The 13,433-nt window shown below is 36.6% G+C and overlaps 1 protein-coding gene across 4 annotated transcripts in view; it reads left to right on the top strand.

The window, feature by feature from the left end:
• Window positions 1-13,433, top strand: part of PDE4B (phosphodiesterase 4B) — a 664,998-nt gene that overhangs the window by 441,306 nt on the left and 210,259 nt on the right. Inside the window, exon 1 of one of the 4 annotated variants that reach the window (XM_060410683.1) lies at window positions 1,126-1,748. The exons of the other annotated variants lie outside the window; for them this stretch is intronic. Coding sequence (XP_060266666.1) covers window positions 1,699-1,748 — 50 coding nt within the window. The 5' untranslated portion in view covers window positions 1,126-1,698. Of the gene's footprint in view, window positions 1-1,125; window positions 1,749-13,433 lie in introns of those variants that run through there. 4 annotated transcript variants of the gene reach the window in all.

Raw genomic sequence — 13,433 nt, forward strand, 5'->3', positions numbered from 1 at the left:
TTCCTGAGACAGAGGCATACCTGACAAGTTTTAGGAACAGCAAAGGGCCAGCATAAGTTCAGAGTGAGCATGAGGGTGCCTAGTGAGCAGCAGGATTAGGAAGACCATGGGAATTGTATCTAAGCCCTTGTACACCATTGGAAGAGCTTTGATTCCCAACTGGAATAAAAGGGAACCAACTGAGAGGTGCTGGGCTGATGAATAATGTGACCTGAGTTAGGTTTTCAAAGAATTACCCTGACTACTGTTTTGACAATAGACTGTAGTGGGGCCGGGACACAAGAGGAAGTCTAGTTAGAAAACTCGTTTTCATGTTAAGCTTTGATCACCTGTGAATATAGTTATATATGCTTATGTATGTATATTTATACCTTATATATAAAAACTTATAACTGTAGCTGCCTTGCATAAAATGAATTCTATCTTAAGGTCAGTTTCTCTGAGACATAGTGAGGCTTGGGTAGTTGAAATGTGAAGGCAGATCTGAAGTAATGAAACCAAATATCCCTTTAGAAGCACAGATTTAGTTAAAATACAGGATTATTAAAGGATATTAAATAAAACTAAGTCCTATAACAAGAGACAAAGGGGAAGCCATGAAGACACGTCTCATCTCCTCATTTGATTGCAAACCAGTGTTTGTCAGTATGAGCCTTAGCCATTATCACATTCCACTTGGAGATCCAGAATGCTGAGATCCTTGTCTTTTCTGTTGAATGTCTTTGGGGTATAATTTGTCACTCTGGGAGATGCCTTTAGTTCTTCAGTGTCTGAGGATTTTTGAACCTGTTACTGCTGTGCAGTGTGAATAATGATCCCAGTGGCAGTTAAGGTCTGTTGTATCTGCTTAAAGGCCAGTCTTCCTGGGCCAGAGGTGGAAGTTTAAATAGCCACCAGTGTGCTTAGAGCAGTCAGGGATGTTGATCCCAAACCTGGGCAAAATAGAATTTGTTATTCCAGTCACACTGTTATTTCTTTGTGTAACATAGACATTTTCTTTGCTCTGTAATCTCCTGTGATGAAAAGGACTTATAATCTCTCCGGGGTTTTCTCCTTTGTTGTGGTCTAACATATGTCATTCAGGAAATCTGACCCTGTGTGTTAGGTGTTCTTTCATCGTGCTCCAAATGGGCTGAACAACGCAGAACGAGGCAGACAGGAGGTTTGATAGCTCCAAACGCAATGCAAAAGGTAAAAGGAGAGGGGCTTGTATTTGATTAATCTGATCACTACCTCAGTTAAAAGAAAACCTGACAACATGCTGACACATCACCAAGCATGGAGGAGAAAATGCAAAATGAGAGAGAAAACAGAGGATACTGTTTAAAGGGAGATTTTTCAGCAATCTTAGCAACTCAGATGCTTTCCTTTTCTGAGGTAAAATGGAAGAAATGCTCCACGCACCCCCATGGGAAGCTATCATTCAGATATGACTGCAGATCGATTTTCTCATTTGATATCTAAAGGAAACTACTGATGATGTTCCAGTTGAATGCTTACATGTTGATTGCTAAGTCATTTGTATTCATATCGAAAATGATATCTACTCTGCAGTGGGAAGTGGCATGCCATCGGAAAGAAAATTAAAAGGACAAAGAGCTAAGCAATAGCTATGTGGCAGCAAGAACACAGGGAAATTAATGAAAATGAACTAAGTTCCTGAGTGCTGGGATCCTGAGAGAACCCCAGCCCTTCAGGATGTTGCATGTTGGAGATTTACCTCCTCCCCGGAGACATTCATGGATATGGTAGGTGTTGGTAATGTTGTGAGCCACAAACTTTATCTGACAGTTAGAAATGGAGCTGGGACGTGGTTTCATATTTAAAATCACTGAATAGCAAGAAATCAAATATAAGCCAAAAGACTAAGGAAAATGTTACGCTTTGTAAAATCATGTGATTTTTTTTTTTAGAAAAAATAATCTGAGTACCTTCATATATTAAAAGTTCTCTACATTATCTTTTTTTTTTTTTTTCAGGCTATAGGGGTAGATAGTGAATTGAGTGAAATTTTTTCTGTAAGAATAAATTATCTGTTTTCCCAGGCCATGGTAAAATTTGTGATTGATATCATTTGGAGAATCATTTTTCTCTACTTGAAGTTGAAAGTAGACTTTCTGAAAAGCTTTCCTTTATTAGACTCTTAGAAAAAGAAATATAAGAAAATGAGCAGGTACTAGAAATTGTAAAGGTTTTTTAACCATTCTCAAATGTATGTACTTTTATGTGGCTAATGAATAGTTCAGTATTTTTTTTTTTAATCTTGTTGTTTAGAGCTATGGGAAGAGGTAAACAACTTTGCGTTGTTTATGCATTTCATTGTCTATGAACTGTGTCTTCATCTTGAGAGTTAAGACAGTAAGAAACATGGAATTCTGGGTACATGGGAATCAATGTGTATCACAAACTAGAACCAAACAGTGCTTTATGTGATTTTTACACTGATTTACCCTGGTAAATCATCTCACAGCCCCATATCGACATATACATCAAAATAGAGAAATATGAGCATACATTTTAAACATGGTCATTACTTATTTGGGGATTTTATTTTCCAGCTTTCTGAATGCCAGGCTTTCCAGAGGACAGGAATTATACCTGGCATAATTTTTTTGCCCAGTGCCTAGCATAGGCTCCAGGCAGTTCATTCAACAAATATATTTATAAGTAAATCAGAGAAGAAAAATACTTTCAACTCTGAGACTAATTAGTTCCCATAAATCAGACCACAGTTTTTCCTGATCATATTTTTATCCTACGGTCAATTGAAAATTAAGGGGTCATTAAAGGAAAAGGAACTTAAGAGTTTTTCATCTTCCCATCAAAATGGAATTCGAAAGAGGTTTGGGTCAAAAAAGAACCTCTTTTACCCTATTTTAATATAACTTCAGCTGAAAGCATTCATGAAGTTTATGGGCATAACTTTAATGGTCTGTAATGAAATTAAAATAAGGTACTTTCTTAAAACTGGAAAACACTTGGTTAGACAGTTAAACAGGCTTCTTGATGCTTTCAGAGCTGTGACATATGACTAATGTCATTGTGAATTTCTAAAAGAGAATCTGTTTGTAAAAGGAAAAAGTATTTTAAACTTATCTAACCACAAAACCTTTTTGGGGAGTGGTGTGTGTTAGTCGGTCAGTCGTGTCTGACTCTGTGATCCCATGGACTGTAGTCTGCGAGGTTCCTCTGTCCATGGGATTTCCCAGGCGAGAATACTGGAGTGGATTGCTGGGAGTGGAGCAAGCTATTAATATCTTAATAGATCTCTGGAAAACAGTTTGCATAATGTGATATTGTTTCAGTGAAATAAACACTGCCTAGAGAACCAATCAGTGTGGGTGAAAAATCTGAACTTCATTGTTTACCAACCTTATGAGCTTGGGGCCTGTCTGAGCACTAATTTTCTTGTTTATAAATTAAGTTATAGTGCTTCCTTTGAAATGTTGTGACAGTTAAGTGGTGTGATGTGAATCACCTAACACCTTTACTGGCACATATATAATACTCAATAAATGCTAAGTTACATTAAGAATAATACATGAAAAATATTATCAGGATTATGTGTATGATTGTGGTATTTAAATGAGATGAAAATTACTTAGCACAGGACCTCGTCCAAATAATTAATTCAACAAATATAGGCCTCTTATCTCCTTATCTCATCACCTTACGGATTTATAAATTGGTTGGTGTTTTGTTAAGAATCCTGTGGATTCCTTTCGGTTATGATATGCTGTTTAAGTTAACTTTTAAAAAATTCCACTTACCTATTGATGGAGTTGATTCATTCATCTTTCCAGCATACATTTGCTGAGCACTTACTATGCACCTAAGTACTGCACTAGGCTTCTGGGATATAAAGTTGTGTGACCATCAGATAGAGAAAAACCCCAAATAAATCACTGTTTATAAATAAATATGTTAAAACAATAGAGTATGCTATAGCCTGCTTTGGCTTCACCTAGATCAGATGGAGACATGAAGAAGGTGACTCATAACTGGAATTCTGATGGCTAAGTAGGCCATAACTAGATAGAGTCAGAAGACCTTCTAGGCATAACACAGCTGAGCATGAGTCATTTGGGGCAAAGCTGTTGTTGTTCCAAATCATATGGGGAGTGGTTGCCTGAGACAATGTAGAAAAGACAGATAGGAGCAGATAAGCATTCATGATGACTTCAACTTTATCCTGAAAGCTGTGAGGGACCATTAAGGGGCTTAAAGTAGGGAAGAACATAGGTCAGTGTGTGGGGCCAGTCTGGAGGCAGATACTGGTTAGAGTATCTTCTCTGAAAGCAAAGGGCACTTCTATAGAAGTAGAATAGTACTCTATTTTGTAGGGAAAAATTCAGTCAAGTGCTGCTAAACACACAAAAGTCTATTTTTGTTTATAATAATCTTTGAGATGACCCAATGGCTCAGTCAATTTGCAATGATAAAAATGGAACTCACAAACTGTTCAATTGTATGTTGTAATGTTTCCAAGTTCAATACTAAAGGCTTGGAAAGTTGCATTGAGTACCCTTATAGGCCCTCTACCTGGTAAGATTTATCTCTTTTTATCAACTCCATAAGAGTTAAGTGTAAAGTTATTTTTTCTAGTTGAGCTTATTTGACTTACATAATTTTTAGTTATTTTACTGACATTTTTTGCCCTATTGAGCTATAGTTAATGGTGAATTCAATGAGAAAATAAAACTGAGCTCTGCATTTTCAGTTACATTTTTAATCTTTAATTATATGTACACATCACTTAAATGCACTAAGGCCCTAAACTTAAAGGAACCCTAAGGGAAAACCTTTAGATATAAGAAAATTATTTTTATAGTAAAATTACTTTCCAATTTATTTGTTTTATGTACACATATTTGTACTAGATGGTTCCTTAAAACAGGGCACACATATTTAATATGTTTAGTAGGTGGGATTATGCACTTAACTTTAACCTATGTTGGCTCCCAAAGCAATCACATTAGAAGCTAAGCTACAGATTTGTAAATGTTTCCAGAAATCAGTAAGTATTTGTTTCTTCTTTGAAACGATAGAAAATCTATAGAGCCTGACAGAATGTATTTGTCATTGCTAAACACCAGACAGAAACTAATGTTCAAGAGCTGATTTTTGACAGCCATTAGGCTACAATTCTGTGTATAATTATGTTGTGAAAGATACTCTTTTTTTTTTAAGCTCAGAGAAGGCTCTTTGCTTTAATTACCCCAAAGAAAAAAGCGTGCCCAAGACTAGGTCCCTGTGATAAAGTTATAACAAAAATCAGTAAAATTTGAATTCAAATTCACAAAAATTCAAATACATTATCTTTTACTAGTAGTCACTGATAGGTATAGAGAACAGAACAACTCATTTCAATCAACAACTAGTTTATTTAGCTGGAATATAAACACCCGTGCCTTCTAAAAGTATATATTCATGATTTTTTTTTCTGTGTTGTAGACATTATACTACTCTTTGAGACTTTCACCATAGCAGTAGCAGTATGAGTGAATTTTGATAAGGAAAACTGTATATAATGTTTGAAGAATTACCTTACTTCTTCCTCCCCATGCTATTTAAGGGAACTGCATACAGCATGCTCAAGCAAAACCACACATTTCTAAGTAAGACTAATATATTGATCATCACATATTTGCTGTGCTCAACATGAAGCTAAGTGGTGGGGCTATGCAAGAGAAGTGTGAATGCATTTGCCTTAGATTTGGGGTAGAGAAATTTTTTTCCATTAAATCATGTCCTTGAAAAGTCAGTAAAGTTCAAGAAGGAATGCCTTGTTATTTAGTATCAACAGCTACATAGTACTTTGTATTATACACTGGTTAAAGGCTGATGATGCTAGTTATCAGTTTTAGAGATCTGATATTACCCTGACGGTTGATTGCAGACATGGATGTTAGCCTGCTCCTAAATGTTCTTCTATATCAGAAATGCAACGTCCTCTTTGATTGCATGATTGAATAAATGAACGCAAGGTTCTCTGAAGTGAAGATAGACAAGAAAAGTCTAAGACTGGAGACCACTGGCAAAGAAGCAGTCTGCTAATCTGATAGATAATGTCTTGAGAGGGTCCACTCTGCAAAACCACAGATCTGATACTGCAGTGGGGCATAGCTTATGAGGACTTCCGCTCTTAGGCTACCCCCTGCCTTAAATTACAGGTCCCCAAAGGAATCTCTGTCCGCTGTGCCAATCACAGTAATGTAGTCAGAGGGCAGACTTCCTTCTCAGAGTAACACAGTAATTTAATTTTCTTGTGATAATTAGAAGCTTGAAGAAAATAAACATCGTAACTAAACTCAGCATCCAAATGATTATAGCACAGATAAAATTTTCAAAGATAATCAAGCTAAAAAATTAGTATTTCTATCCAGGCTATTTGTATCAACTAATTAAAAGTTTGCTTTTGAATTGCCATGCCTGCCAAATTGGCTATTAGTTAAACAATGCCATTATATTTCACATAAAATAGTTTTATTTCAAGCATAGTCTTCCTTAAGTTTATGTCCAAGCTTTGGTGTGGATTGTGTGCAAAGAAACATCCAGTCATAGCTAAACTCACAATTAATCTTTCTTTTCCTTATTACAGAATAAAACTGCATTCAGTCTTTAACTGAATATTCATTGAAGGTATGACTTGATTATGCTCTGTACTGGGTGGCCTGGTGATTCAATACTTACTAAGAATTTGTCTTTGCTGGTTCCTAACTTGGAGGAATTTGTTTTCACTGAGACAGACATGTGTCTTCAATTAGAAGACAATCATAAAAACCATAAAAGAGCTACAATAAATCTCCATGTGGCCTTAGGAGAGCTAGCACAGTCTTCATAGAGAAGGTGATTGACCTTGGTCTATTAGGATGACAAAAAGGCTTTCCAGATACAGAGAAAAGCAAATCCAAAGGCATAAAGACAGATACGGGCGTGACTGGCCCAGGGAAAGCTAAAGTCTGCACTATGGCTTATGTGTATTGTTATATTTTTTTCTCCATTTCTCCCACTTCACCCACAACCCATGGTGGGGCGGGGCGGTGTGAACTTCATGAGGGCAGGGAATTTTGTGTTTGGTTAATGAATATATCCTACCTGTGCAGAACAGTGTCTAGCACATAGTAAATGGTTGATAAATGCTTAAGAGACTGCATGAATGTGTGTGTGTGTGTGTGTGTGTGTGTGTGCGCGCGTATGAGTTATAATTGTGTGACTTGGGACTTAGGCATCTCCATGATTTCAAGTGACTTTAAAGAAGACCAGCTTTGGTCTTTGATCTTCTTACCCCCTGGTGAATGCTTGACCTCAAGGAGGATTTTATTTTGAAACTGAAAGTCACTCTGTAACCTTTATTCTTATAGCAACAGAGTTTTAAAGCCCTGAAAGAGCTTTTTTGGTCATTGAGAAGTATCAAAAGCTTCAGACAGAATAAGTCAAGTTTAGGCTTGGGTCCATAGCATGTTGAAGCCAGATAATAAATGTTCAGGCTCTGTGACATTTTAGGAAATCTTGTTCAAAAATACTTAGTGTAGGCCTATGGTGTTGATTTCTAAGTAAGCAAGAGGAATGCCCTGTGTCCTTTCTTAATGGTGGGGTAATGGCTCAGTAAGCAAAGCTTTGAAAAAGTTGTCACAAGCTTCAGTAGGCATTCTTGCTGTGAAAAATAAAAATATTTAGTCATGTTAAAAATAACTTTCTATGCTACAAAGAACCAGTCTTGGAATTACAATTCAGACTTTAAAATGCTATAAAGTCTCATCACAATGCCTACAACTATTTTTTAAGACAGTAAAAGAGATGATCTATGTATCTCTTATTCTCTTATTTATTATTCATTATAGTGACATATTCTGAAATTACCATGTAACAGTTTTCCCTGTCCTCCCCAAAAAACTTGAAATAAAAAACTATAGTATATCACTTAAAAATATTAAATATTTGTGTGCTCAGTTGTTCTGTTGTGTCCACCTCTTTGCAACCCCATGAACTATAGCCCACCAGGCTCCTCTGTCCATGAGACTGTCCATGCAAAAATACTGGCTGCTGCTGCTAAATCACTTCAGTCGTGTCCAATTCTGTGCGACCCCATAGATGGAATACTGGAGTGGGTTGCTATTTCCTTCTCCAGGGAATAAATATTTACTCTGTGCCAGTTAGGATACTTTATGCGTACTTATTTATTCTTCATAATAAACTATGAGATAAGCCGTCATCCCTTCTTACAGATTAAATGCTGAGGCTTTTGTGCGTGTTCTTAGTCACTCAGTTGTGTCCAACTCTTTGCAACCCTATGGACTATAGCCCACCAGGCTCCTTTGTTCATGGGATTTTCCAGGTAAGAACTCTGGAGTGGGTAGCCATTTCATTCTCCAAAGGATCTTCCTGACCCAGGGATGAACCCAGATCTCCTGCTTTGCCAGCAGATTCTTTACCATCTGAGCGACCAGGGAAGCTCACTGAGGCTTGGAAAGTATTAATTTTCCTATTTACATGGAACATCTTGTAAGCAGAATTTGAATACAAATTCTAGTCTGTATAACTTTAAAACTCTTACTCTTTATATCACATATTAAAGACAATTTATATAAGTATTGATTTCTTGATGGCTAATGACAGTGCTTTTAATTTATTATTTATAAATTTATAAATATTTGCACTTTATTTAATGAATATATTTAATTCTTTTGTGGCTTTTATTAACAGAAAAATAATATCTGTTTCCCAGTTTACTTAACATATTTGGTACTTTTGACTGGAAATATTTTAATTGCTTATAAGAGTGACAGTCTACAAATTTTTATGGTACTCATACTGTGGGCAAGAAGGTGCTATATAAGGTATACTGTGTGCTGAAACTGATGGAAATAAAGGAAAGATCCCTCAAAGACCTTATATTTGTTTGGAAGATGAAGCATATATGCTCAATAACCTAGTTTCTGCCTATCAATAACCTGTCAGAAAAAAATCCATTTTTGTTTTTTACTGCTTTGATTAATTCAAAGTCACTGATTCATTAGTGTTTGCCAACCTTACCAGGGAAACTCACCCTGTGTATTTTTTTTAATATCAAAATAGCATCAGATGGTGAATTGGTCAATGCCAGACTATTTAGGTATCTGCTTTGCCTACTTATTCTTTTCTTTTTATCTGCACTTTGTATTAGTAAGACAAAGACAGTGAGACTGGACTTTGTATTAGAACAGAATACAGGGGAGGGTAGGAACTGCACACTGAAACAAGTTGCATGGAGAAGATGACCCAGTAGTATGGCATGAGAGTGAGATCTCGCCAGTGACAAAAAGGGCTATCCATCATCATCTAACACATCAAAATGTGTTAGAAGGAAAGAAGCATACTATAGCAGATGCTCAATAAAAATAAACAAATCTGTTTGTTCACCATTAAATTTGCAATGTCTAGGATCACACGCTTGTCAATCAATATTTGCCAAGTTAATGAGTATATGATCAAGATTCTCAGATCATTTGGATACCAGTAGTTGTCAATAAATGATTAATTAACTTCCTGCATAGACTGTTGTGGGCTTTGATCTCTGGCATCACTGCAATTCCTGGATTGAAATGGTAAACTATACTATTCTTTAGAAGAACTGGGGACACTCAGAGTGTGTGGATTTTGAATCTGAATCTGATTCTAGAACTTCTAGTATCCTTTCTCATGGCTGCAGAATCCAGTACCTACTTTCTCAATCAAAACAATATCTGGGGGAAAGAAATTGGACCTAATTGCCCAAGACTCTCCTTAAAGATCCATCCTGTTCTACAGGAAGGATTCTAAAATCTCTTCTTGTTCAGTTCAGTTCAGTTCAGTCACTCAGTCGTGTCCAACTCTTTGCAACCCCATCGGCTGCAGCACACCAGGCCTCCCTGTCCATCACCAACTCCCAGAGTTCTCTCAGACTCACGTCCATCGAGTCCGTGATGCCATCAAGCCATCTCATCCTCTGTCATCCCCTTCTCCTCCTGCCCCCAATCCTTCCCAGCATCAGAGTCTTTTCTAGTGAGTCAACTCTTTACGTGAGGTGGCCAAAGTACTGGAGTTTCAGCTTGAGCATCAGTCCTTCCAGAGAACACCCAGGACTGATCTCCTTTAGAATGGACTGGTTGGATCTCCTTGCAGTTCAAGGGATTCTCAAGAGTCTTCTCCAACACCACAGTTCAAAAGCATCAATTCTTTGGCGCTCAGCTTTCTTCACAGTCCAACTCTAACATCCATACATGACCACTGTAAAAACCATAGCCTTGACTAGATGGACCTTTATTGACAAAGTAATGTCTCTGCTTTTGAATATGCTATCTAAGTTGGTCATAACTTTCCTTCCAGGGAGTAAGCATCTTTTAATTTCATGGCTGCAATCACAGAGTCAACTGAAATTATAGATACTAATGTTTATTGATTCATTCAGAATTAAAAAAAAAAAAACAAACACCATGCCATAGCTAGTGCCTAGCTAGTAGATATATAGAAATAAACAATAGGTAGTCATTACTGTTCAGGACTCATACTTGATTAGGGAATAAAAAGACATGTGAGCAAATGCATGGATTGCAATCTGATTGTCTGTCATAATAAAAATGTGAAATAATAGGAATTAGAAGGTAAAGGGCAGCAAACATGGAAATATGAAATAGCACAGATAATTGTGATAACTGAATGACACAAGTAAGTATTAAATGTCACATCAAGAGGATAAAGCTAGAAAATTAATCAAGCTGCATTGCATATAGGATCTTCTGTGACTTGCAGAATTTTTTTCCATAAAAGCTTGGAGAAGTCATGGAAGTTTTTAAGCAGAGAGTGGTATGGCTAGATTATTCTTTGAAACGGTGATTCCCAACCTTTTTGGCATCTGGGACCTGTTTTGTGGAAGACAGTGTTTCCATGGGATGTGGGGAAAGGGTAGCTTTCAGATGATTCAAGTGGATTACATTTATTGTGTACTTTCTTTCTATTATTATGACATCAGCTCCACCTCAGATCATCAGGTATTAGATGCTAAAGGTTGGGACCCCTGCTTTAAAAGGATGGTCTTATAAGTAAAGCTCAAAGCAAGGGAACTGGTTAGGAGTCTACGTGGTAATCCGGGCAAGATATGATTATTACATAAACTAGGTCCTCTGTGGCCAGATAAAGAGAAAACCAGTTCAAGAAAGGTAAAAGAGGTAGACTCCTCCAGACTGGGAGAACACTTGGGCTGGTACTTGCTTGTCCATGACGTTGGCAAGGTTCGGTGACCTCTTGCTGATTACGTCTGATTTCCCCCAGCTGTGAAAGAGCCCCACTCTGCTTTATTGGTAATGCTAGAGAAGATTAGATGGGAAGGTAAGAATGATTCTCAAGTTGCCAGCTTGGTTTACCCGGTCCATTTTGTGTTCTTTTCTGTGTTTGTGTGTGTTTTGATTGCCTAGCATAGTACTTGGCACTGAAGCACAATAATACACATTTTAAAGAAACATCTAAAAATAATATCTATCACATTTAGAATCCCTACAAGATGTTTATTCATGTGTCATTTCATTATCATTTCACAGACTGAGTCATTCAAGGACACATATCTAGATGGAGCTGGAATATAAACCCACATCCACCAGGCCTTGGTGCCCATGTCATTACCATTATGCTGACTGAAAAGAATGGATACAGGGATGATGAATCTCGGTGGGAGAAAATTTAGGGCTGGATCAGTTACACCTTGTAAATAGTATACCAAATATTTGGTAGCTTTGGCTATGATTTATTGTCAGTTTCACAGCTAAATGAAGGTAAGAGGGTGGAAACAAGAAACTTATTGTTGAAATCTAAATAATAAAGAACATTTTTGGTACATGATACTTGGGTAAATGTGACTAATTGCCAAGGCATTTGTTATTCTAGCTAACCTAAACTCTTAGTGCTGGGCTGAACACATGTTCTCTTTTATAGTCCTTATTGAAGTAGTCAGTATCCTGCATCATGGCGTTTCCTAGTTTTAGAAGCTGTTATTAAGATAGAGAAATACACATCATATAAAATATTACCTGGTGTGATGCTTCCTGATAATGGCAGTTGCTGAAGAATATTTTTTATATTTCTTGGTTTGGGCCATTTTGTCTTTCTAGACTAAATGGCTGTGAATCTCATTCAGTTTGATCACATCACCTTAAGACTGACTTTGGTATTTTCTCCCTGACTTTTACCCTTAGTTTTCACTCTCATCCACTTTGCACTTATTTTTATCACCAGTAATGTGTTTGTCAACAAACTTTCCAGAAACCAAGGAGAGGCAGGGCAGCAGTCAGTTTTGTTTTCGTCCTTCTGGGGAGAGTGTTCTATGCCCAGCACTTCTAGGTAACCTTGTAAACAAAAATCTCTTCTAAGGGTATTTATTGGTTAGATTTGCTAATATTAGTCTCAGGTGTTGCTAGTAGTTTAAAGTTTTCTTCTTTAAAAAGAGAGTGAGAGACAGAGAAAATGAAGACCTTTACTTTAAAACTATGTAATTAGATTAAGTGCTGTATTTTTTTCAGATTTCAATATGCTATTTTATATTCAGGCAAGGAAGACTATTCCTATGAAGACACTCTTAAAAGTCAGTAAATGATATGTTGTGCTTAACAAACACAAGAGCAGTGGACTCTGTTTTCTTCTTTTTGGTTTTATTTTGAATGGTTTTGAAAGAAACGTGAATTCACAGAATGTTGGTTTCCTTTTTGTGGATGATTCCCTGGGTTTTGTTTTTGTTGTTTTCTAAATAATAGTAAAGCTTTGCTATAGATAAATAGATAAATACACCTATATTTTCTCCTAGACATTTGGACATTTCTTAGAAACTGGCTAAAGTTTATCATTTGCTTTTGTTATTATTTTCAAGAGGTCATAATTTGTTTTGAATTCCTTTTACAAAAAATATATAGAGAATGATCTTTAATAAGCTGATAATTGAACCATTAAAGGAAAGAACTCCCATATTTAAATTAAATATTTTAGTAAGCATTCTCTCATTTAATTTAGTTTTAATTGTATTATTAATTGTCATGAGCAAGATATTCCTAGGGAAAAAGCTGAGCAGCTCATCTAATTGCAGCTTTTACTGCTTTGAATGATAAAGTGCCTTTGATTTGGTGCTGAGCCAAGAGGGCTTGATTGATAATATCTGTCTCAGATGTCACCCTGGGAGAAAAGAATAAAACCTCAGTAGACTTGGTGCATTGCAGCTGTCTCCGCTGCTCCAATTTCTCTGCCCCATTGACGTCATTGTGAGGTTTCAAACTAGTCCATGGTGTCTCATATACCTGCAGAAAAATGAAATGAAGGAACAGAAAAACACTGATTCAGAACCCAGACCTCACTCCAAAGACACAGGTGTTGTATTTTCTCAGATGATGGGCAGACTTTTTTCTCCTTCCCTGCATTTAAAAAAGAAAAAAATT

The sequence above is a fragment of the Ovis aries genome, chromosome 1 (assembly GCF_016772045.2).
Source record: "Ovis aries strain OAR_USU_Benz2616 breed Rambouillet chromosome 1, ARS-UI_Ramb_v3.0, whole genome shotgun sequence".
In the NCBI taxonomy this organism is placed as follows: Eukaryota; Metazoa; Chordata; class Mammalia; order Artiodactyla; family Bovidae; genus Ovis; species Ovis aries.